We start from the raw sequence: 27,194 nt of genomic DNA on the forward strand, positions 1-27,194 counted from the left end.
TGAAGGGCTTCTGAGGGATGTTATTCTGGATGATCTCAATGAGAATAACTGTGTAACGCCATATCAGCATGGGTTTATGAGGAATCGCTCCTGTCAAACCAATCTAATCAGTTTATATGAAGAGGTAAGCTATAGACTGGACCAAGGTGAGTCATTGGTTGTGGTAGATCTTGATTTTTCCTAAGCGTTTGATACTGTGCCACACAAGAGGTTGGTGCACACAATGAGAATGCTGGGTCTGGGGGAAAATGTGTGTAAATGGGTAAGTAACTGGATGAGGCTGGTTTCACACTTGTGTTTTTTTTTGTTGTATTTTAGCGCTAAAAAACGCATGCGCTTTTTTTCCCTATATTTTGCATGGGATGCGCTTATGTGCGCATACCCATGCGTTTGTATGCGTTTTTACGCGCATGCGTTTTTTTGTGGTGTGCTCTCGGGCGCACAAAATGCATCCTGTTGCATTTTTTGGGCGTCCGACTTGCCTCAAAAAAACGCATGCGCGCGCAATGCGTTTTTTTTTACAGCAAGACACCCATTGTAAGTCTATGGGTGCGCATATGTGCTCATGTATGCAGTTTTTGCGCATGCGTTTTTTTGTTGACCATTGGTTAGACAATGGAAATTAAGGGTTTGGGTTAGAGTTAGGGATAGTTAAGGGGGGTTAGGGTTTGGGTTAGTATGGTTTGGTTAAGGGTTAGGGTTTAGGGTTAGTTAGGGGTTAGGGTTTGGGTTAGTAGGGTTTGGTTAAGGGTTAGTAAAGTCATGGTTTGGGTAAGTTTTAATCCTAACCCTATCTTCATTTTTTTGGTGAGGCCAACTAATGTTAGAAAAAAACGCAAACGCGGTAAAAACGCACTAAAAATGCATAAAAACGCTGCATTTTTTTCATGCATGCGCATAAAAATGCTTGAAAAAAACGCAGCATTTGTATGCGTTTTTTCCATGCGTTTTTTTGCGGGAAAAACGCGCTGCAAAAAAAAGCAAGTGTGAAAGTAGCCTGAGTGATAGAAAGCAGAGGGGGGTTATAAATGGTATATTCTCTAACTGGGTGGCTGTGACCAGTGGGGACCGCAGGGGTCGGTGTTGGGACCTCTTCTCTTAAACATATTTATTAACGATCTGGTAGAAGGTTTACACAGTAAAATATCGATATTTGCAGATGATACAAAACTATGTAAAGCAGTCAATACAAGAGAAGATAGTATTCTGCTACAGATGGATCTGGATAAGTTGGGAACTTGGGCCGAAAGGTGGCAGATGCAGTTTATCAATGATAAATGTAAGGTTATACACATGGGAAGAAGGAATCAATATCACCATTACACACTGAACGGGAAACCACTGGGTAAATCTGACATGGAGAAGGACTTGGGGATTCTGGTTAATGATAAACTTACCTGGAGCTGCCAGTGTCAGGCAGCGGCTGCCAAGGCAAACAGGATCATGGGGGGCATTAAAAGAGGTCTGGATGCACATGATGAGAGCATTATACTGCCTCTGTACAAATCTCTGGTTAGACCGCACATGGAGGACTGTGTACAGTTTTGGGCACCGGTGCTCAGGAAGGATATAATGGAACTAGAGTGGGTACAAAGGAGGGCAACAAAATTAATAAAGGGGATGGGGGAACTACAATACCCAGAGAGATTAGCAAAATTAGGATTATATAGTTTAGAAAAAAGACGACTGAGGGGCGATCTAATAACCATGTATAAGTATATAAGGGGACAATACAAATATCTCTCCAAGGATCTGTTTATACCAAGGAAGGTGACGGTCACAAGGGGGCATGCTCTGCGTCTGGAGGAGAGAAGGTTTCTCCACCAACATAGAAGAGGATTCTTTACTGTTAGGGCAGTGAGAATCTGGAATTCCCTGCCTGAGGAGGTGGTGAGTGAACTCAGTCGAAGGGTTCAAGAGAGGCCTGGATGTCTTCCTGGAGCGTAACAATATCGTATCTTACAGTGATTTTTAGGTTCTTGAGAAGGACGTAGATCTGGGGATTTATTCTGACAGAATTTTATAGGCTGAACTGGATGGACTAATGTCTTTTTTCGGCCACTATGTTACTATGAGTACTGGAGAACACTGCATACTGTGATAGCAGACTCCTGAGCGCCCTCTAGTGGCTGCAATATGTACTTTATAAATCATTTTCAGTGTATTAAATCCATGTCTATGCAGGGGATTTGGAGCTCTGTGTCATTGAAAACTGAGCTCTCACCATTATAAAGATATATAGTTATGTAATTAGTCAGCACAGACTATCAGACCTGACATCAGCAGAGTGTTTATGTCATTGTGCTAATTTTATAGCCTATAGTTCCTAACACGGCCGCTCATGTTTCTCATCCAGATATTTTTATTCTCAACATTTTCAAGTGAGTCTGAATTATGGACGATAAAATCTCTGAGCAGAAACTCGGCAATTGCCCAGCAAAGAGCAGTCTAAATCTGCTGCAGAGCCATGATTGTAACTGGGTCTCAGGTTATGTAAAAGCCGCTGATTATCTCCACATTGTGCAAGACCGAACTGAAATGATGAAACGATGTAGAAAAAAAGTGAATTTGCCTTTGTGCAAAGAGTTGAACTATTCTCATCGATTTCAGAGGTTACATAATTGTAAGAGTTTTCTTCTGCTTTCTTGTCTTCTGGGGAGGAGACAGAACTGCAGGTAAGAAAAACTGTACAATGTGAACGTGGACAAGTACAACAGAGCCATCTGCTGGGCACAACTGGATACTACAACTGTGCAACATATCACTGAGCTATTATTGTAATATTTGTTTTTGTTTTTAGGTTAAAGCATAACTGGAGATGGTTCAGAATAAGACATCATGCGTACACAACGAATAACACTTTCTATGACGGTTATCCTGCATTTGTCTTCTGTAGGCGCTATCTCTATTTTTCAGTTGACTCTGATCTAGTGGGTGTAGACTAGCAGCTTTGATGTCTCCCATACCTAGCACACACAGACATGAAGGATTCCTGCTATCCTGTCTCTATGTAGCATATGTTCAGAAGCAGCAGCAGCAGCAGCATGGAGAATATTATACAGCAGTACTAAGCAGTGTTGCTATGAATCCATCTCTGCAGTGATTTGAACACATCAGAATGTAGCAGCATGAGGCACTTTACAGAAGAAAGTATTGATCATTGTAGCATTGAAACATGCACTGTAGGGAGATAACACTTACTGGAAAGCAACAGCATGGAGAACATTATACAGCAGTACTAAGCAAATTAGCTGTGAATCCAGAATTTGGGTCAAATAAATATGCAATAGAAAACAGCAGCATGCAGAAAATTATGCAGCAGTACTGAGCAGAGTAACTGTGAATCCAGCACTTGGGTGAGAAAATACTTAATTGAAGGCCGCAACACCACCTGCTCTTTTTTGCCTCTGCATAGACTTAACTAGCCAGCTGGCAGTTGGCTTTGTCTTAAGCAGGGTGAATGTTACTCACCTGTCTTGCCTCCAGCGCTGGATTTTTCTTTCTTTCCTTGGGACCTCTGTGCTAGTGAAAGCAGGGCTAATTTGTTAATCCATCAAGCTTCTCTGATGTAATAATTTAAGGCCTTTTAATGCTGGCTCACACAGAGTTTGTGATACTCTTTACTACCATGTGCTTCTCTTAAGTTCAGCTACTCTTCTTACTTGTTTTTTTTGAGGCCAGGTGACATTTTATCTGTTCAGCTGCTCCAGACTGCTATCCAGAAGCCAGCTACTGCAAACTCACCTCCATTATTACAGTTGGTGTTCACACAACAAAATACCAGATAATGAACTCATCTCAGCTGTTTCTGTGCTGCCCACACATTTGGCTCTGCTGCGTCTAGTGCTTCCATCTCTGCTTCTCCTGCCATCCTGCATAGCAGCCGTACAGACCCGCACTGTTAAAAGTTCCTCTGCATTACGTCTCTGATCATGCTGCTCACCTTGACCTATGACTAAGAGAATCCATCAGTAGATTTTAGCAGTTTCTCAAAGAAAAAGATAAGGCGATGCGACAGGAGAAATGGCTATCAAGTGGAGAAAGGAACAGATTTTTCTGATAAAATGTATTTGAGAGTTTCATCTTTTTTATTGATTTCTGTAAAGTTTATTGTCAGCGACAATTTAACTTCTATTAAATGTGAAGATGAAACGTTCACAGCTTGGCGTAAATAATTGTCTCTTACAAATAATCTAGAGGAAATGGTACCATCAGAAAACCAGCTCCGTACTGCACATGTCCACATCTCTGATTGCAGTCATTGAATAGGACCCTTTATTGTTTGCTTGTGAGGATTAGATTGGCAGGGTCATCTAATGCTTGGCTCCTTACTGGTCTGATAGTTGTACTGTAAGCAGCTGTGTACCTGTGCATCCTTCTCATTAGTAGGTCATATTTTACTCAATAACATTTCCCCTGAATGAAAGCAAACAGATGTTCAAACTGTGAGGAAGTGATACAGAACGCACGTAGAAAAATGTATAACTTTTCATTGTGAAGTGCTCAGCTAATTCATATACTCTGAGTCCTCAAAGTTCTCTACTTATGTGGAGTGCTCTGGTTTTCATATATAGTCACATGAAATTACTGGAGCCGGCACTCTGGTTGGCAGTGATTATGGGGGCACACAGGCACTGTTATAGGGGCATTCTGGCTGTTTCACTAGGGTACTCGTGTCATTTTGACACTTTGGCACTGTTATGGGGGCATACAGGCTACAGTAATAGGGTTCTCTTGAACTCTTGGCCACTGTTATGGGGGCATTCTGGCTGTGTTACTCAGATACGTCAGGTCTATTGTATGGACTCTGTTATAGTGTTCTTCTGCTGTAGTATAGGAGCACTCTAGGTCAATTATGAGACCACCTGACACCATTATGAGGGCACCACGGCTGTTACTTTAGGATCATGATCTGTATCTATATTTTCCAGATAAATTCTCCCTTAAAGGATCACATTGCTGATTATGCTTTACATCTAAGAAATGTATGCGGGCGCCCTGGTTCTGAATGTGGCATCATTATGGGACACTGACTGTATTATGGAGCCCCCTGGGTCTGGTACCTTGCACTGTGGGGGCGCCATGGTCCTGTATTTGGCATTATTATGGGTTGCTGGCTGTATTATGGAGCCCCTATGTCATGGTTTACTGAGGCTCCAGGTTAAGCGGTGCAGAGGTTAATCTGGGAAGCCTCTCTATGGATCTGGGGAGGGTTCTTATAGCCTCATGGAGGAGCCGTCCCCTGTCGTTTATACTCCTAGCTGAGTGTGCCTGACCCTGTTCTGTCTGTGCTTCATGCCTGTCTTCGTATGCTTGCTTGGTGTTTGATTCGGTCCTGTCTCGGTTAACGTCTCTTGTATTCTGACTCTGTACCTCTATGCCCGCTCTGTGTATGACCCAGGGCCGGACTGGGACTAAAATTCAGCCCTGGCATTGGAAGTTACACAGGCCGACTAGTCATATGGTGACTATATAATATCTTTGTACACTTGTAGGTTACAAGAAGTGAGAGGAGATTAACATCCAACTGCACCTTCAACCCAATCCCACCTCTTCCCTCCCTAATCCTCCCCTCTTTTGAAGTCCATTCTGTCCGCATCTACTCTTCCTACAACCTCCAAGTGGCCGTCATATACCGACCTCCAGGCCCGACCACTGCCTTCATTGACCAATTCTCTACCTGGCTTCTTCATTTTCTTTCAACCGACATCCCCACTATCATCATGGGTGACTTCAACATCCCCACTGATACCCTTCAGTCAGCAGCCGCCAAACTCCTGTCCCTTCATCCTTTGGACTTACTCCGTGGTCCTCCTCAGCTACCCACACAGACGGACACACATTAGACCTGGTCTTCACCCGCCTCTGCTCTCTTTCTAACTTCACCAACTCCCCTCTCCCTCTGTCTGACCATCATCTACTCACTTTCTCATCCCTGTCCTCCTCTCCTTGCACCCATGTCCAGCAACATGCGGACCCCCGCAGAAACCTTGCACACCTAGACACCCACGCACTCTCTGACTCTATTCTACCACTGGCATCCATATCCTCACTCCATGACACAGACAGTGCCACTGCTTTCTACAATGCCACTCTCGCATCAGCTATTGACACGGTCGTCCCTCTCGTTCATGGCAGAATGCGACGTATCAACAGACAACCCTGGCACAATAACACCACTAAAAAGCTCCGGCAAGAGTCCAGGATTGCAGAGCGGCGCTGGAAGAAATCAAATTCGCAAGATGACTTCACCACATTCAAACAGGCAACACTCGATTTCAAATCTGCCCTCACCTCTGCTAAACAGGCCTACTTCACAACCCTCGTATCTTCCCTATCTTACAACCCAAAACAGTTATTCAAAACTTTTAACTCCCTCCTCCGCCCACCACTGCCTCCTCCAACCTCCCTCATCTTTGCCGAGGACTTTGCCGCACACTTCAAAAACAAGATTGACCAAACAAGGCAAGTCTTCATCACTCAACCACCACAACCCCTTTGTATACCAGACCAATGCCCAAACCCCATAACCTCACTCTCCAACATCACTGAAGGGGAGCTTAATCGTCTCTTCTCCAAATCGCACCTCACAACCTGTGCACTTGACCCCATCCCACCTCCTCCCCAACCTCACCACCACACTTATCCCATCCCTAACCCACCTCTTCAACCTATCACTAACGTCCGGTACCTTCCCTTCTGCTTTCAAGCATGCCACAATCACGCCTATCCTTAAAAAGCCAACCCTCGACCCAACCACTATGTCCAGCTATCGCCCAATATCGCTGCTCCCATTTGCTTCCAAACTCCTGGAGCAGCACGTCCACGCTCAACTTTCCTCCCACCTATCATCTAACTTGCTCTTTGACAATCTACAATCTGGTTTCCACCCCCATCACTCCACTGAGACAGCCCTGACCAAAATTACTAACGACCTACTTACAGCCAAATCAAACGGACAATACTCTATACTCCTGCTTCTAGACCTGTCCGCTGCATTTGACACAGTTGACCACTGCCTCCTACTACAGTTCCTCTCCTCCTTTGGCATCAAAGGCCTCGCCCTATCCTGGATCTCCTCATACCTTTCCAACCGCACATTCAGCGTCTCCCACTCCCACACCACCTCCTCATCCCACCCTCTCTCTGTTGGAGTCCCTCAAGGCCCTGTTTTAGGACCCCTACTCTTCTCAATCTATACACTTGGTCTGGGGCAACTCATAAAGTCCCACGGATTCCACTACCACCTTTATGCTGACGACACTCAGATCTACCTCTCTGGCCCAGACGTCACCTCTCTGCTGTCCAGAATCCCAGAGTGTCTATCAGCCATATCCTCCTTCGTCTCCTCTCGCTTCCTCAAACTCAATGTGGACAAATCTGAACTCATCATCTTTCCTCCATCTCACAGATCTTCCTTACCCGACCTAGCTATAACAATTAATGACATCACACTTTCCCCAGTACCAGAAGTCCGCTGCCTCGGAGTAACCCTTGACTCTGCCCTCTCCTTCAACCCGCACATCCAAGCTCTTTCTACCTCCTGTCGCCTCCAGCTCAAAAATATTTCCAGAATCTGTCCCTTCCTCAACCCTCAATCTACTAAAATGCTTGTGCTTGCCTTCATCATCTCCCGCCTCGACTACTGCAACATCCTTTTCTGTGGTCTCCCTGCTAACACCCTCGCACCTCTCCAGTCCATCCTTAACTCTGCCGCCTGACTAATTCATCTCTCTCCTCGCTACTCCTCCACTTCTCCCCTCTGCAAATCTCTTCACTGGCTCCCATTCCCTCAGCGTATCCAGTTCAAATTACTAATTCTGACCTACAAGGCCATCTACAACCTGTCTCCCCCATATGTCTCTGAACTAATCTCCCGATACCTTCCCTCAAGTAATCTCCGGTCCTCCCAAGACCTCCTTCTCTTCTCCACACTTATTCGCTCCTCACCCAACCGCCTCCAAGACTTCTCCCGAATAGCCCCTATTCTCTGGAATTCTTTGCCCCAACAAGTCCGACTATCAACCACATTTGGAAACTTCAGACGGAACCTGAAAACCCACCTCTTCAAGAAAACCTACAGCCTGCAATGATCCCGCTACCTCCTTCTCTCTCACCACTACCAGAGATATCACCTCAACCAGCACCGGAACTGCTGCAACCCCCCAACCTACTGTCTCCTTCCCCACCACCCTGTAGCATGTAAGCCCGAAAGGGCAGGGTCCTCTCTCCCCTCTGTATCAGTCTGTCATTGTTAGTTTGTTTAATCGGGGATGCCGGCCATGTGAGCGGATCATGATAGGTCCTGCACCGGGAGGCTCAGGTGGGCACTACAATGGGAGCCGGGCTGCTATAGTATCTTTATAGAATCTTTATTTCTTTCTCTCTTTTTCTTTCTTTCTCATTCTCTGTTCTGTCTTTCCCTCATTTTCTCTCTCTCTAATCTTTCTTTTTTCTTTCTCTCTCTCTCTGTTCTTTCTTTCCCCTCTATCTTTTCTTTACTTCTTTCTTTCTCTCTCTCTGTTTTCTCTCTTCCTTAGTGCCAGCCACTGTGCCCTCAGTACCAGTCAGTGCTAAATGGGTGCAATTAGGCGTGGACATGAGTGTGACTAGTTGCGAAATGTGTGTGGCCGGGGCGTGGCCTAAAATTTGCAGCGGCGCGCTGCGCGTGCCGCAGTCTTTGTCCCTCTTTCCCTTCTTCAAAAGTTGGGAGGTATGATAGGGGCGGCTATGACCAGGGAGTCTGGTTGCCCAATGGATAGCAGTTCTGCCAGGAATTCTGTCACCGTGTGTACAAAAGGGGACAGAGCTTTGGGAGGAGTACTGCAACTAAAAGCAATAAATAGGACTGAGCTGAAATACTGGGCACAGCTCTGACTACATGTTGTTATTATTATTTATTTATATAGCACCATTGATTCCATGGTGCTGTACATGAGAAGGGGTTACATACAAATTACAGATATCACTTACAGTCCAAGGCGATCCCGCTGTCTGCGCTGTCGAAGGAGGACACGGTGATGGATCTGAAGCATTCCTAGTTCCATCACAATCTCCTCAAGAAATTATCTCATTTCCGGTCAGCTTCCAGCACATCACTTCAGGTGGAACGTCATGTCTGAGTTTTAAAATGCTCCTCGGGGATCCGCCGTGTACTCCTGTGTCCGTGGGAAAAGCCCGCTTTGTATGCTTCGTACACACTTGGCTCCGCTCCGTACATCCCGTACACATATGGCTCCACTCCGTACACACGCGGCTCCGCTCCGTACACCAAGTACACGTGCGGCTCCGCCCCGTACACCTCGTACACACACGGCTCCGCTCCGTACACCTCGTACACACACGGCTCCGCTCCGTACACCTCGTACACACACGGCTCCGCTCCGTACACACACGGCTCCGCTCCGTACACCTCTTACACACAGGGCTCCGCTCCGTACACCTCGTACACACACGGCTCCGCTCCGTACACCTCGTACACACACTGCTCCGCTCCGTACACCTCGTACACACACGGCTCCGCTCCGTACACACACGGCTCCGCTCTGTACACCTCGTACACACAGGGCTCCTCTCCGTACACCTCGTACACACACGGCTCCGCTCCGTACACCTCGTACACACACGGCTCCGCTCCGTACACCTCGTACACACACGGCTCCGCTCCGTACACCTCGTACACACACGGCTGCGCTCCGTACACCTCGTACACACAGGGCTCCGCTCCGTACACCTCGTACACACACGGCTCCGCTCCGTACACCTCGTACACACACGGCTCCGCTCCGTACACCTCGTACACACACGGCTCCGCTCCGTACACCTCGTACACACAGGGCTCCGCTCCGTACACCTCGTACACACACAGCTCCGCTCCGTACACCTCGTACACACACGGCTCCGCTCCGTACACCTCGTACACACAGGGCTCCGCTCCGTACACCTCGTACACACACAGCTCCGCTCCGTACACCTCGTACACACAGGGCTCCTCTCCGTACACCTCGTACACACACGGCTCCACTCCGTACACCTCGTACACACACGGCTCCGCTCCGTACACCTCGTACACACACGGCTCCGCTCCGTACACCTCATACACACACGGCTCCGCTCCGTACACCTCGTACACACACGGCTCCGCTCCGTACACCTCGTACACACACGGCTCCGCTCCGTACACCTCGTGCACGCGGCTCCTCTCCGTACACCTCGTGCACGCGGCTCCTCTCCGTACACCTCGTACACACACGGCTCCGCTCCGTACACACACGGCTCCGCTCCGTACACCTTGTACGCACACGGCTCTGCTACATCTACCCTGTAAACCCCTCCTGACCCCACACAAACTTCCCTCATCCAGCACCATGACAACCAGCACAGCAGAGTCCGGCAGACACCAAGAGGTAAGGCTGAGCGCACAGGACCTGTGATGAGGTCACAAGAGGGGCGGAGTCAGGGGGTCACATGATCAGGGGTCTGGACAAAGGCTCATGATCATGTGACCCCCTGACTCCTCCCCTCCTGTGACCTCATCACAGGTCCTGTGAACAGTGAAGAGAGCAGGCAAGCGACGCTGTGAGTGGCTGGGGGGAGAGGTCTCATGCTACAGCGTGGGGGGTGCGTGGCGGCTTATCTCCCTGCAGTGCGAGAGGGAGATGATCGGGCGCTGCCGCCCGCGGCCCACATGACAGCGGCCCGGCGGGAAAATGCCCGGTTGGTTATATTACCAATCCGGGCCTGGTATGACCCCTGGCTACGTATTGACCTTTCTGTGATCATCCCTCCTGTACCTCGATGCCCGCCCTGTGTGTGACCTCCTGGCTTGCCTGACCTGAGTTCCCCTCTCCTCTACTTCTGTATTCCTGTAGCGAGTATACTATATCAGCTGCAGTAGTAGGACGGTAAGCCCCGCCCCCTGCGGTCACATGATCGTAGGTCCTGTGTGCACCTAGCTCTTCATCGTTGCTCCACCTCCCGCAGGTCCTCAAGCTACTCTGCTCCTACCCACGTTAGACGCCAGGACTCCCGTGGCTGCGGGTAAGAGTCCTCCACCTGCACTCTGTGTCCTTGTTACTTGAGGTGGCGGTGCTGCTGAAGCACCCCTGACACCCTGGGTCTGGTACCTTGCACTGTGGGGTGCCCTGGTCCTGTATTTGGCATTATTATGGGGCACTGGCTGTGTTATGGAGCCCCTGGGTCTGGTACCTTGCACTGTCGGGGCGCTCTATATTTGTTATAGGGTCATCCCTCTTCTGTTGTCTGACTTTACATTCTGGCTCTGTTGTGAGTCGTCATTTTCATACACGATATTTCCGTTCTGCATCATGATTCCCTCTAAGACTCATTACATTATATTTTTGCACTGGTTGCACATTTTCTGCGATTCTTCCTCTAAATTATTTACTGATTGTTCCGTGTATTGAGATTTTATGGAACCCTAAAAAAATAAGGATCCTTAAAATGGGAACCAAACAATAGCAAATAGAAAAATATCTAATTTTTTTCCTATGGTGGTTTAAGAGTTTCACTCAGGGAACAAGATAATGACACTGATACTGGGGGTACAGGATAATGACCCTGACACTCGGGGTACAGGATAATGACACTGATACTGGGGTACAGGATAATGACCCTGACACTCGGGGTACAGGATAATGACACTGATACTGGGGGTACAGGATAATGACACTGACACTGGGGGTACAGGATAATGACACTGACACTCGGGGTACAGGAGAATGACACTGATAATAATAATAATAGTAATCTTTATTTTTATATAGCGCTAACATATTCCGCAGCGCTTTACAGTTTGCACACGTTATCATCACTGTCCCTGATGGGGCTCACAATCTAAATTCCCTATCAGTATGTCTTTGGAATGTGGGAGGAAACCGGAGTGCCCGGAGGAAACCCACGCAAACACGGGGAGAACATACAAACTCCTTGCAGATGTTGTCCTTGGTGGGATTCGAACCCAGGACCCCAGCGCTGCAAGGCTGCAGCGCTAACCACTGAGCCACCGTGCCGCCCATATACCCGGGGTACAGGATAATGACACTGATACCCGGGGTACAGGATAATGACCCTAACACTCGGGGTACAGGATAATGACACTGATACCCGGGGTACAGGATAATGACCCTAACACTCAGGGTACAGGAGAATGACACTGATACCCGGGGTACAAAATAATGACCCTAACACTGGGGGTACAGGATAATGACCCTAACACTCGGGGTACAGGATAATGACACTGATACTGGGCGTACAGGATAATGACTCTGACACTCGGGGTACAGGATAATGACACTGACACTCGGGGTACAGGATAATGACCCTAAGGCCGGAGTCACACTGGCGAGGAATACGGGTGCGTGAGAGGCGCAAAAAGCACGCATTAGACACGGACCAATGATTCTCTATGGGGTCACTCGCACCAGCCGTATATTTCTCCTCCGTATCCTCCGCTCCGTGCCACTCGCAGCATGCTGCGATTGTCAGCGTACTACGCCCGTAATACGCCAATGCAAGTCAATGGGTGCGCAAAAAATACGGATTACACACGGACCACACATGTGACTTGCGAGAAATACGCACCAGGTGTCTTTTAGAAACCCTGTCATAGGGCTCCATTATATGTCCATTTTGCAAGCCTGCGAGAAAATCTCGCCATACGGATTACATACGGATGCTGACATGCGCAAAATACGCGACCACACCTTGATTACGGATGACATACGGAGCACTATTTAGGGGTCTGTCATCTGTATTACACATGTAAAATACTGACCGTATTTTGCGCTGGTTAGTGTGACTCCAGCCTAACACTCGGGGTACAGGATAATGACCCTGACACTTGGGGTACAGTGTAAAGATATTGACAATCGGGGTACAGGATAATGATACTGACACTCGGGGTACAAAGATTATAGGGGCATTGAACAAGCACACAGTTATGAAAAGTGAGATCCTTGATTAAAAGAACTGCTCTGAAAAATGCTGATTTTTGGTTTGGGAACTGTGATTATGCAGGACTGATAAGAGCAGCTGTTCAGGAGATGAGGGGGAAGGAGGTGAGTGGCTAACTGCTTCATAGAAATCAATGGGTTGGAGAGAACTGACTGGGATCTTAGGAGTTAACTCCTTTCCTGGAATGCTGGCTCTGGTGGTGTCTGATCTTCTATGAACACTATGTGAGATAAAAGCTCTCACAACAGGAGAATGAAAGCAAGCCAAATGCAAACTTGCTTATTTTCATGCTGTCTAACTAACTATAACAATAAAACTACATGAGAACAGCCCTTGAATCCTAAAGTATTTGGATTGCGTTGAGGACAAGGCTCTTCAACCTCTCCAGTTCCTCCACGGCAGACTTGTCATCTCATATCTCTATGAATTTCGCTGCTATGCTATTACAGGGAAAAACCTTCTCTGTTACCACAATGATGCCTTTCAGTTGGAAGAGAATATCTCCAGGATTCTGCCACACTAAAGCTGGAGTCACACATAGCGACTCACCGGCGATCCCGACAACGATAGCAACGTGTCAGGATTGCTGGTGAGTCGCTATGTGATCGCTGGTGAGATCGCTATGTGTGACGGGGCCCTAAGATGCATTCATTATCAGACTGCCAAGTGGTGAGAGACGTTTATCATCACAGAAAACGCATTTCCAATGTGATTACGCGCTTTACACGACTCCAGGTGCCACTTGGCATTGTGTAGACAGATCTCGTGTGCAGCTGCAGCTCCCAATGCTCAGCAGTTTGCAATAGGTGAGGATTAGACACCTGACTAGGGGGCACATACTTTTGATCCCTTGGTGTGTAAGATGGCAGTGGTAGTCTAGCATGGGTTGGATAAGGGCTTGTTAAGCAGTGAAGGTCACACTTTAATAAATGACTATCATGATGGTGGATTGCACTAATGAGACCGATGCCACAGACCATGAATGACAGACAATACAACTAAGCTGGAGTCACTGATCATACAGCATCCGAATGGGGCAGAGCATAAAATCCACGTAGGATGGACAATGTTACGTTTTCTTTCCCCAATGATCCAATATTCTGTGTATGCAGCTCTTCTGCAGAACTAACGTCTCCATATTTACAGATTACAAACAAACCCTATGTAATCTGTCCCAGCAGTCATGTCACGTTGCCAAGAAGATGAGGCAGAGGAAGGGCAGTCTGTTACTCTGGAAACACATGAGTCTGCATAGGAGCTGTAAACACAAAACGGTAGTAAAATGAAGAATATGTGAAAAGTTGCTTTGTTTTATATCTCTCTGACTGTTTCTTCACTGTATCTTTTGCCGGTTCCTCCTCCTCTCACCTTCCCCTTACTGTTGGGGTTCCTCAAGGATCGGTTCTAGGCCCCCTCCTCTTCTCCTTGTACACTGCCCCTATTGGTCAAACAATCAGTAGATTTGCTTTCCAGTACCATCTCTACACTGATGACACCAATTATACATCTCTACTCCTGACATCACGCCTGCACTATTACAGATACCAGTGATTGTCTTACCGCTGTCTCTAACATCATGTACTCACTATATCTGACACTGAATCTGTCAAAAACTGATCTCCTTGTGTTTCCTCCCGCTACTAATGTACCTATGCCCGATATTGCCATTTCCGTGTGTGGTTCCACCATTACTCCCCAGCAACATGCCCGCTGTCTTGGGTTCATACTTGATTCCGAGCTTTCATTCACCCCCCACAACCGATCACTGGCTCGCTCTTGTTATCTGCACCTCAAAAACATTTCTAGAATTTGACCTTTTCATATCTTTGACTTCATATCTTTGCAATAATTTTACTGTAACTCTTATTCTCGTCTGGACTATTGTAACTCTCTTCTAATCGGTCTCCCTCTTACCAAACTCTCCCCCCTCCAATCTGTCCTGAATGCTGCTGCCAGGATCATATTCCACACCAGTCGTTACACCGATGCCTCTACCTTGTGCCAGTCCTTACACTGGCTACCCATCCACTCCAGAATTCAGTATAAACTTATTACCCTCATCCACAAAGCCCTCCATGGCTCAGCACCACCCTACATCTCCTCCCTTATCTCAGCCTACCACCCTACCCATGCCCTCCATTCTGCTAATGACCTAAGACTTATATCCTTAAAGTGCCCGTCAACAGGATTGTTCTCAGTAACTACAGTGTCATGTCAGCTCTCGTTATACTGATTACAATGATACCTGATGATGAAATCCGTCTTGTGGTTGTTGTTTACTTTGAAAAAAATAAATTCTGTCTCAAAATAGCACCGGCCTCACCTGCGCAGGAGCATCTATCAGCGATCCAATAGATGCCACTGTGCAGGCGCCACCGGTGCCATTTTGGTAGTAAAGGAAAAAAACTGTCTCCACCAAGATGCCGTCATGCTGCAGTGCAGGCACCGCCGCCTGCTAAATGTGATTTTTTTTTTTTTTTTTTCAGTATGTAAAATAAGGGACGAGTCAGTAAGGGATCACTGACCTGTCAAAAGCCATGCAGATGAATATATAAGCAGAGCACCACACATAGCCCAGTCCACAGACCGCCCCGGAGCACAAACATATCATTAACTGAAACTGAAAGTACAGATTACACAACAACCACAAGACGGATTTCATCACCACGTACAGTCATATGTTAAAGTTTGCGCACCCCTATTAATGTTAGCCTTTTTTCTTTATAACAATTTTGGTTTTTGCAACAGCTATTTCAGTTTCATATATCTAATAACTGATGGACTCAGTTATATTTCTGGATTCAAATGAGGTTTATTGTACTAACAGAAAATGTGCAATCTGCATTTAAACAAAATTTGACCGGTGCAAAAGTATGGACACCTCAACATAAAAGTGACATTAATATATTGTAGATCCTCCTTTTGCAAAAATAACAGCCTCTAGTCGCTTCCTGTAGCTATTAATGAGTTCCTGGATCCTGGATGAAGGTATTTGTGACCATTCCTGTTTACAAAATAATTCCAGTTCAGTTAAGTTTGTTGGTCGCCGAGCATGGACAGCCCGCTTCAAATCATCCCACAGATGTTCAATGATATTCAAGTCTGGGGACTGGGATGGCCATTCCAGAACATTGTAATTGTTCCTCTTCATGAATGCCTGAGTAGATTTGGAGCGGTGTTTTGGATCATTGTCTTGCTGAAATATCCTTCCCCTGCGTAACTTCAACTTCGTCACTGATTCTTGCACATTATTGTCAAGAATCTGCTGATACTGAGTTGAATCCTTGCGACCCTCAACTTTAACAAGATTCCCGGTGCCGGCATTGGCCACACAGCCCCAAAGCATGATGGAACCTCCACCAAATTCTACTGTGGGTAGCAAGTGTTTTTCTTGGAATGCTGTGTTTTTTAGCCTCCATGCATAACGCCTTTTTGTATGACCAAACAACTCAATCTTTGTTTCATCAGTCCACAGGACCTTCTTCCAAAATGTAACTGGCTTGTCCAAATGTGCTTTTGCATACCTCAGGCGACTCTGTTTGTGGCGTGCTTGCAGAAACGGCTTCTTTCGCATCACTCTCCCATACAGCTTCTCCTTGTGCAAAGTGCGCTGCATTGTTGACCGATGCACAGTGACACCATCTGCAGCAAGATGATGCTGCAGGTCTTTGGAGGTGGTCTGTGGATTGTCCTTGACTGTTCTCACCATTCTTCTTCTCTGCCTTTCTGATATTTTTCTTGGCCTGCCACTTCTGGGCTTAACAAGAACTGTACCTGTGTTCTTCCATTTCCTTACTATGCTCCTCACAGTGGAAACTGACAGGTTAAATCTCTGAGACAACTTTTTGTATCCTTCCCCTGAAAAGCGATGTTGAATAATCTTTGTTTTCAGATCATTTGAGAGTTGTTTTGAGGAGCCCATGATGCCACTCTTCATAGGAGAATCAAATAGGAGAACTACTTGCAAGTGGCCACTTTAAATACCTTTTCTCATGATTTGATACACCTGGTTATGAAGTTCAAAGCTCAATGAGGTTACAAAACCAATTTAGTGCTTGAGGAAGTCAGTAAAAAGTAGTTAGGAGTGTTCAAATCAAGAAAATGATAAGGGTGCCCATACTTTTGCACCTGTCAAATTTTGTTTAAATGCAGATTGCGCATTTTCTGTTAGTACAATAAACCATTTAATCCAAAAATATAACGGAGTCCATCAGTTATTAGATATATGAAACTGAAATAGCTGTTGCAAAAACCAAAATTGTTATAAAGAAAAAAGGTTAACATTAATAGGGGTGCCCAAACTTTAACATATGACTGTATCATTGCATTCAGTATAATGGCGCCGACCTGACACTGTCTGTAGTTACTGAGCACAATCCTGCTGACAGCGTCACTTTAATAATCTGAACCTCCCACTCTTGTCTCCAAGATTTCCCTCATGCTGCACCAGGGTTCTGGAATGCACTACCCCAGACAATTTGAATTTTCCATTATCCACAGCTGTAAGCTTGGCATAAAAATGTTTTTCTTTAGACTGGCCTATCACTTATCTAACTATTCCCGTTTTGCCCGTCCTAAATTTTCCCTCTCCGTAATGGCCCCTCGTATCATCTGTCTCCACACCCTTCATCACTTATTAGCCCTCTGGGTCGGTATTGTACACACACGGGTGATGTTTCGTGCAGCGTCACATGCAGACCCTAGTTAGTATATTATGGCTATATCGTACAATACAAGCACTTTTTACCATGTACCTTTCATGTCCCCCTAATTCCTCATAGATTGTAGCTCAGGGCCCTTACTCCTCTTGGTATGTGATGAATTATGTGTTACTTTGCAATGTCTAATAGTATCTGTACAAGTCCCCTCTTACAGTACAGCGCTGCAGAATATGTTGGTGCTATAGAAATGAAATTATTATATTAAAGTCAGATCTACCGTGTAGAACTTTATGGAAGTCGCTCTTAGTCGTTGGACACTTTATGCAGTCACAAAGCGGCAGCCGAGCCCCTGGCCGCTCTCACTTACCAGCTTGTTGAAAGGATTGACCTTGTTTTCAACTTTGATAAAATTCTTGAACTTTGTAAAAGCTTCTTTTCTTTCCAAAAGGAAAAAAAAAACGGGAGAATTATCCATCACTTGTAATAGGGGGAAAAGGCAGTAAGGAAAGATTAGAGTCATGGTGAAATCCTCAGTCTCTACAGGGAGAATCCACAGTTGTTTCTTTATTATATTGCTTCATGATTACTGGGATATGTCAGCAGCACAGCGGGTTTCAGCAGGAGAGGGTGCTTATCTTGCTGGAGGCAGTGACCGCTCTTCTGGTGTGACTGTGTTAGAGAGAGAAGAGCAACATGTGATAGCCTAGGAAGGAGCAGGGTCCCCATCAGCACAGAGTATTTCAGCACAGGCACTTATGTGATGTCAGTGAGAACATGACGGCATGTGACAGATGCAATATGTGAAGCAGGTGAACTTGAGTGTTAGATCATGAAAAGATCAGGATAGCCATTAGCACAGCCCATAGTCCTCACTATTGTATAATGCATTCCCATAGTCCTCCTTATAGTATAATACACAGCCCATAGTCCTCCCTATGGTATAACACACACCTCTTAGTCATCCATATAGTATAATGCACAGCTCATAATCATCCATATAGTATAATGCACAGCCCATAGGCATCCATATAGTATAATACATCCCCATAGTCCTCCCTATAGTATAATACACAGCCCATAGTCCTCAATATTATATAATGCACAGCCTAGAGTCCTCCACATAGTATAAGCATCTCATAGTCCTCCATATAATATAATGCATCCCATAGTCCTCCATATAATATAATGCATCCCATAGTCCTCCATATAATATAATGCATCCCATAGTCCTCCATATAATATAATGCATCCCATAGTCCTCCATATAGTATGATGAACAGCTCATAGTATTCCATATAGTACAATGCACAGTCCATAGTCATCCATGTAGCATAATGCACAGCCCATAGGCATCCATATAGTATAATACATCCCCATAGTCCTCCCTATAGTATAAAACACAGCCCATAGTCCTCAATATTATATAATGCACAGCCTAGAGTCCTCCATATAGTATAATGAACAGCTCATAGTATTCCATATAGTACAATGCACAGCCCATAGTCCTTCTTATAGTATAATGCATACCCCCATTGTCCTCCCTATGGTATAACACACATCTCTTAGTCATTCATATAGTATAATGCACAGCTCATAATCATCCATATAGTATAATGCACAGCCCATAGGCATCCATATAGTATAATACATCCCCATAGTCCTCCCTATAGTATAATACACAGCCCATAGTCCTCAATATTATATAATGCACAGCCTAGAGTCCTCCATATAGTATAAGCATCCCATAGTCCTCCATATAATATAATGCATCCCATAGTCCTCCATATAGTATAATGCACAGCTCATATTATTCCATATAGTACAATGCACAGCCCATAATCATTCATGTAGCATAATGCACAGCCCATAGTAATCTATGTAGTGTAAGGCACAGCCCATAGTCATCCAGCAGCTCACTTCAGCTGATGTTAGCTGCTGGCCTCTGATTGGCTGGCAGCGTGTATTGTCGTGCACGGACCCGATGGGTCTGTGCAGTGCAATACACTTCAGCTGGATGTGCGTCTGAGGATGCACAGCCATTTGAAGTTTCTGCTGCCTTTGGCGGGCCCCGGACTCGCCGGGCCCAGTCACAGCTGCGATCGCTGCTGCCACAGTTTTTACGTCTCTGTACAGTAGGGATGTGGTGAGAGCAGAGTGACGATGTGAGAAGGCTGTGATGCTTTTATCATCACAGGTCGTAAAGCCAAAAATCACTGTATCCACTGCTGCACCGTAGCGTCATGAAAGCAGATGGAGGTACATTGTGAAGCACAAGGTACCGCGACAGCGACAAGCAGTAGCTAAAAAGTCAGAACCAGTACGATTTTTAAAAACATTTTGTGGCGGTGCCATGTGGATGACAAGGGCCCCCGTTCACGTGCATTACACTGCGATGTCGCAGCAGCGCAGAGCGATTTTTGCCCATGTGACCTGTCTTGCCATCAAAGTCACCGTCCAGCCCCAGTCCTTTTGTATATTTTGTGCAAAAAACACATTTCAAAGGGCTGACTTGGGATTTCATTTATGGGGGTCAGACATCTTCAGACCTGAAAACATATAAATAAAGGGGCCATAAAGCTCCCACTAGACCCCTACAATGTCCAGACCTGCAGCACAGACATATGCACTTGAAAAGGCTGAGCTGCAGTACCAGACAAAGCCACATTCATTGGTATGGCGCTGTCCCAGCACGCCCTGCTCCTGGTGCAGAGAGCAGGAGGAGATGAATCGTGAGCCCTGTATTGTCACCATATACCCTGTAGGAACTACCGACGATCATTAGAATTCTGCCTGTGGAATAGAAGAAAGGATAACACTAAATGTTTGGCATAAAACTTATTTGAAACAATTCATTTTTTGATTAAAAAAAATTTCAATTTAATTAAAAAATTACTGTGCAATTGTTTACAGTGTTTTTTATTTTTCTTTATCAAGCTTTTTACTGTAACATCGATACATGGAATTTGTATATAAAATGTTCCATATGCAAATATGTAATATAAATACACAACTCAACATTGAAATTGCAACACAGCAAGAGAAATTATGGAATTAAAAATGATTGATAGACGTGCAAACGATATGAAAATATAGAAAAAATAGAAACAAAATTACATACAGCAGATTCACCATACAATATCCCATTCAACAGTCTAAGCTATAAAATATTGATACATAAATTTCCTGTGACATTTGCTTTTTTTTTTTTTTTTTAACATAAAGCATATCTGTCATTTCAGAATTAGCTGTCACATGTACATATGGAATCACACAATTTCTCACCATGTTTACCCTCTGCAGGTCCTAGCTTTGATTTTCAGTTGTCTATGAGCTACATGTTCTGGAGCAGCAAGAGAATGGATATCATTATACAGCAGTAATGAGCAGTGTAGCCACCATTATACAGTAGATTACTGAGCAGTGTAGCTGTAAATTCAGCACTGGTATGAGCTAAAACATTTAGTATTAAGCAGGAGACCATTACACAGTGGATTACTGAGCGCTGTAGCTGTAAATCCAGCACTGCTATGAGAGAAACCATTTACTCCTAAGCAGGAGACCATTATACAGTAGAATACAGAGCAGTGTAGCTGTAAATCCAGCACTGGTATGAGATAAAATACTTAGACTTCAATATGCAGTAGTAGCCTGATCACTCTGTGAACTGGCAGTCTGTCTTGTTTTGTGAAAATGATAAAGAAGAATTTTATCCAGAAGCTGGAATACCATTTTTCCTGTTCACTATCAATTTATACAAAATTTGATTAAACGTCATTTTTTACGTCAATGCCTTGGACTCATTATCAGCATAGAGAATACCTTCATGTTCTATCCTCCCTAGCAATAGCATGTTTTCTCTGCCCTCTCTGAGATGTGGATGCTTTCCACCCTCTCTACTCTGATCCGCTATTTAGAACACCTTCCTGGCCGCTATCTCTACCACAAAGAGAAGGGAAAGGGAGAGCAGAAAGAGCTTTCAGGTAGGAACAGAGCTCTGTCAAATATGAGTCAGACTATGCAGAGCAATAATATAGGTGAAGGACTTACCACACGCGCTCTCTGCAGTAGCAAAAAATGGAAGGAAATTTTTAATGAAAATGATTTTAAAGTTTAGGTTTGAAATTAGGAAACAAATTAACTATATAAGAGAATAAATGCCAAGATGTATAAATAGTATATGAGAAAAGTGAGTACACCCCTGACATTTTTGTAAATACTTTGTAATATCTTTTCATTTGACAACAATGAAGAGCTGACACTTTGATACAATGTAAAGTAGTCGGTGTACTGCTGGTATAACAGTGTAAATATTGTGAGCCCTCTAAATAACTCAACACAGCCAGTAATGTCTAAACCTCTGGCAACAAAAGTGAGTGCACCCCTAAGTGAAAAAGGCCAAATTAGCCATTTTCCATCTTTGGTGTCATGTGACTCTTTATAGTGTTACAAGGTCTCAGGTGTGAATGGGGAGCAGGGGTGTTACACTGGAAGTTCATCATTGCGTCTCATGGCAAAGAACTCCTAAGGATCTGAAAAAGAAAAAAAAGAATTGTTACTCTACATAAAGATGGCTGAGGCAATAAGAAAATTGCCAACACCCTGACGCTGAGCTGCAGCACGGCGGCCCAGACCATAGAGCGGTGTAACAAGACAGGGTCCACTCAGGATCGGCCTCGCCATGGACAACCACAGAAGAAGAGTGCACGTGCTCAGCGTCATATCCAGAGGTCGTCTGGTCATAATGGACATATGAGTGCTGCCAACATTGCTGCAGTTGCTACAGGGGTGGGGGGTCTGCCTGTTAGTGCTCAGACCATACACATTGCTGCAAAGGTTACAGGGGTGGGGGGTCTGCCTGTTAGTGCTCAGACCGTACACATTGCTGCAGAGGTTACAGGGGTGGGGGGTCCGCCTGTTAGTGCTCAGACCATACACATTGCTGCAGAGGTTACAGGGGTGGGGGGTCCGCCTGTCAGTGATCACACCATACACATTACTGCAGAGGTTACAGGGGTGGGGGGTCCGCCTATTAGTGCTCAGACCATACACATTGCTGCAGAGGCTACAGGAGTGGGGGGGTCCGCCTGTTAGTGCTTAGACCGTACACATTGCTGCAGAGGTTACAGGAGTGGGGGGTCCGCCTGGCAGTGATCACACCATACACATTGCTGCAGAGGTTACAGGAGTGGGGTTCCGCCTGTTAGTGCTCAGACCATACACATTGCTGCAGAGGTTACAGGAGTGGGGTTCCGCCTGTTAGTGCTCAGACCGTACACATTGCTGCAGAGGTTACAGGGGTGGGGGGTCCGCCTGGCAGTGATCACACCATACACATTGCTGCAGAGGTTACAGGGGTGGGGGATCCGCCTGTTAGTGCTCACACCATACACATTGCTGCAGAGGTTACAGGGGTGGGGGGTCTGCCTGTTAGTGCTCAGACCGTACACATTGCTGCAGAGGTTACAGGGGTGGGGGGTCTGCCTGTTAGTGCTCAGACCATACACATTGCTGCAGAGGCTACAGGGGTGGGGGTCCGCCTGTTAGTGCTCAGACCGTACACATTGCTGCAGAGGTTACAGGGGTGGGGAGTCCGCCTGTTAGTGCTCAGACCGTACACATTGCTGCAGAGGTTACAGGGGTGGGGGGTTTGCCTGTTAATGCTCAGACCATACACAGTGCTGCAGAGGTTACAGGGGTGGGGGGTCCGCCTGTTAATGCTCAGACCGTATGTATTGCTGCAGAGGTTACAGAGGTGGGGGGTCTTCCTGTTAGTGCTCAGACCATACACATTGCTGCAGAGGTTAAGGGGTGGGGGGTCCGCCTGTTAGTGCTCACACCGTACACATTGCTGCAGAGGGTACAGGGGTGGGGGGTCCACCTGGCAGTGATCACACCATACACATTGCTGCAGAGGGTACAGGGGTGGGGGGTCCGCCTGTCAGTGCTCAGACCGTACACATTGCTGCAGAGGGTACAGGGGTGGGGGGTCCGCCTGTCAGTGCTCAGACCGTACACATTGCTGCAGAGGGTACAGGGGTGGGTGATCCGCCTGGCAGTGATTAAACCGTACACATTGCTGCAGGGGTGGGGGGGTCCGCCTGTCAGTGCTCAGACTGTACACATTGCTGCAGAGGTTACAGGGGTGGGGGGTCTGCCTATCGGTGCTCAGATGATACTCCGCACACTGCATCACATTGCTCTGCATGGCTGTCGTCCCAGAAGTAAGCCTCTTCTAAAGATGATGCACAAGAAAGCTGCAAACACTTTGCAGAAAACAATCAGACTAAGGACATGGATTACTGGAGCCGCGTCCTGTGGTCTGATGAGACCAAAATAAACTTATTTGGTTCAGATGGTGTCAAGCGTGTGTGGCCGCACAAGGTGAGAAGCACAAAGACAAATGTGACTTGCCTACAGTCAAGCATGATGGTGGGAGTATCATGGTTTGGGGCTGTTTGTGTGCTGGCGGGTGTGGGGGGTTACTGGTCGTTGAGGGAACTATAACAACATATACTGTCACAGACTCAAGCAGAGCGTGATCTCCACCCTTCAGAAACTGGTCCACAGGGCAGAATTCTAACATAACGACCCCAAACACCTCCAAGACCACCACTGCCTTGTAAAGAAACTGAGGGTAAGAGTGCTAGACTGGCCAAGAATGTCTCCAGATGTAAACCTTATTGAGCATCTGTGAGGCATCCTCCAATGGAAGGTTAGGACCGCAATGTCTCCAACATCCACCAGCTCCCTGATGTCGCCATGAAGGAGGAAAGAGGACTCCAGTGGCCACCGGTGACGGTCTTGTGACCTCCATGTCCAAGAGAGATAAGGCAGAAAATAATGGTGGCCACACAAAATATTCACAATTTGGGCCATTTTCACTTCGGGGTGTACTCACTTTTGTTGCCGTCAGAGGGCACCACATTTACACTGTTATACAAGCCATACACTGACTACTGTACATTGTATCAAAGGGTCATATCTCAGTGTTCTATTAAAACATACAATAAAATATTTACAAAAATAGGGGTGTACTCACTATACCTTAGTCTTGAAGTCCAAACTTTAATATTTTTTATCTCAAAAGCAAAGAGTGGATTAGGATCCTGAAGCTTATTAAGGACGACTAGATTGTGGTAGATGTATGTGCCGATGAAGACATGACGGAGAGACTTCGCCCGTAGCTGGAAAGCCTGTCCTTGCTGATAATTCCCTTGTTGGCAAGGATAGTCAAGAAACTGTGCCGAAATTTGTGTCCTATGAATGCATAGAGGATTGGGTTAATGCAGCTGTGAGTGTAGCCCAAAACTTCGGTGATGTGCAAGGCCGTGTCCAGCTGATCTCTTCGTGAGCACGTGTCATTGACATGTCCTCTCCTCATGAGAGAGTCCACCATGACGGTGATATTGTGAGGAAGCCAGCAAATCAAGAAAACCAAAAACACGGCGAGGATGACCTTCATAGCTCGGTGCTTCTGGCTGTTTTTGGTCCTAATAAGAGTCTTAATGACGAAGCCGTAACAGAAGAGCATAATGAGCAACGGTATAAAGAACCCCATCACGTGGCGTCCAATCCTGATATTAATCATCCAGTCTGATGTTTCAGGACCCAGGTTCTCATGACAAACAATTACTCCTTTGGGTGGCAAAAACACATCTCTAAACCAAATGGTTGGAATAGAAATACCAATTGAGATGATCCAGATGGTGATGATACTAAACGTCACCCCATACTTCTTGTTTGTGAAGAATTCGGTGGCATGGACTATTGCCAGGTACCGGTCTACGCTGATGCAAGCTAGCAAGAAGATTCCACTGTAGAAGTTGACTTCTTGGAGTACGGAGATGATTTTGCACATGACGGTGCCAAACACCCACTCTTTGACTTTGTACGTGGCCCAGAAGGGTAACGTTAAAGAAAAAAGGAGGTCGGCGACTGCCAAATTCAGCAGGTAGATGTCTGTGGACGACTTCTTCGTTTTGTTGTAACAGATGACAAGAATCACCAGGCTGTTGCCGATGACATTCAGTAAGAAAACAGTGGAATAAACAATAAAAACTGCGTATTTGTTCACAGGCGATGAAAAGGAGCATGGGATGGTGTCCGGAGATGGAATGTAGGGGTAGTCATCTGTGGAAGTGTCAAAATATCCAAAGATGTCAAAGTTTGCATTCATGTTTGTCACCTGAGCCTGCGGAGGAAGAAAGCGTAACAATAAACATAAACTCATCATATGGCTTCCTCCAAGCTAAAAGATTTTTAGAACAGAGTTGTAGCTACCATAGCTACTATAATACTGCTCCTATGTGCAAGAATATAACTACTATAATACTGCCCCCTATGTACAAGAATATAACTACTATAATACTGCCCTCTATGTACAAGAACATAACTACTATAACACTGCTCCTACGTACAAGAATATAGCTACTATAATACTGCCCCTATGTACAAGAATATAACTACTATAATACTGCCCTCTATGTACAAGAATATAACTACTATAACACTGCTCCTACGTACAAGAATATAGCTACTATAATACTGCCCCTATGTAGAAGAATATAACTACTATAATACTGCTCCTATGTGCAAGAATATAACTACTATAATACTGCCTCCTATGCACAAGAATATAACTACTATAATACTGCCCTCTATGTACAAGAACATAACTACTATAACACTGCTACTACGTACAAGAATATAGCTACTATAATACTGCCCCTATGTACAAGAATATAACTACTATAATACTGCCCCTATGTACAGGAATATAACTACTATAATACTGCCCCCTATGTACAGGAATATAACTACTATAATACTGCCCCCTATGTACAAGAATATAGCTACTATAATACTGCCCCTATGTACAAGAATTTATCTACTATAATACTGCTCCTATGTACAAGAATATAACTACTATAATACTGCCCCTATGTACAGGAATATAGCTACTATAACACTGCCCCTATGTACAAGAATATAATTACTATAATACTGCCCCCTATGTACAAGCATATACTATAATACTGCTCCTATGTACAAGAATATAACTACTATAATACTGCTCCTATGTACAAGAATATAACTACTATAATACTGCCCCTATGTACAAGAATATAACTACTATAATACTGCCCCCTATGTACAAGAATATAACTACTATAATACTGCCCACTATGTACAAGCATATACTATAATACTGCTCCTATGTACAAGAATATAACTACTATAATACTGCTACTATGTACCAGAATATAACTACTATAATACTGTCCCTATGTACAAGAATATAACTACTATAATACTGTCCCTATGTACAAGAATATAACTACTATAATACTGTCCCTATGTACAAGAATATAACTACTATAATACTGCCCCCTATGTACAATAATATAACTGCTATAATACTGTCCCTATGTACAAGAATATAACTACTATAATACTGCCCCCTATGTACAAGAATATAACTACTATAATACTGCCCCTATTTACAAGAATATAACAACTATAATACTGCTCCTATATACAAGAATATAACTACTATAA

At 45.3% G+C, this 27,194-nt stretch overlaps 1 protein-coding gene and 1 long non-coding RNA gene across 7 annotated transcripts in view; one reads left to right on the forward strand and one right to left on the reverse strand.

The window, feature by feature from the left end:
* The first annotated feature begins 10,531 nt into the window (after nt 1-10,531).
* LOC141049188 (uncharacterized) overlaps nt 10,532-27,194 on the forward strand; it is a 43,172-nt gene continuing 26,509 nt past the window's right edge. For 5 of the 6 annotated variants that reach the window (XR_012220275.1, XR_012220280.1, XR_012220276.1 and 2 more), the window contains exon 1: nt 10,905-11,040. This is a non-coding gene — a long non-coding RNA (uncharacterized lncRNA). Of the gene's footprint in view, nt 10,579-10,904; nt 11,041-27,194 lie in introns of those variants that run through there. The other variant, XR_012220279.1, reaches the window with a different exon arrangement.
* Nucleotides 20,543-25,824, reverse strand: LOC141049185 (C-X-C chemokine receptor type 2-like). Its single transcript, XM_073545372.1, has one exon. It carries the CDS (start codon nt 25,810-25,812, stop codon nt 24,763-24,765), a length of 1,050 nt encoding a protein of 349 aa, XP_073401473.1. The 5' UTR covers nt 25,813-25,824; the 3' UTR covers nt 20,543-24,762.

The sequence above is a fragment of the Dendrobates tinctorius genome, unplaced genomic scaffold (genome assembly GCF_039654945.1).
Source record: "Dendrobates tinctorius isolate UK_male_01 unplaced genomic scaffold, ASM3965494v1 ptg000143l, whole genome shotgun sequence".
Classification (NCBI taxonomy): Eukaryota; Metazoa; Chordata; class Amphibia; order Anura; family Dendrobatidae; genus Dendrobates; species Dendrobates tinctorius.

Bases quoted from the DNA above. Each gene is read 5' to 3' on its own strand.
- LOC141049185 (XM_073545372.1), bottom strand. From the start codon at position 25,812: ATGAATGCAAACTTTGACATCTTTGGATATTTTGACACTTCCACAGAT.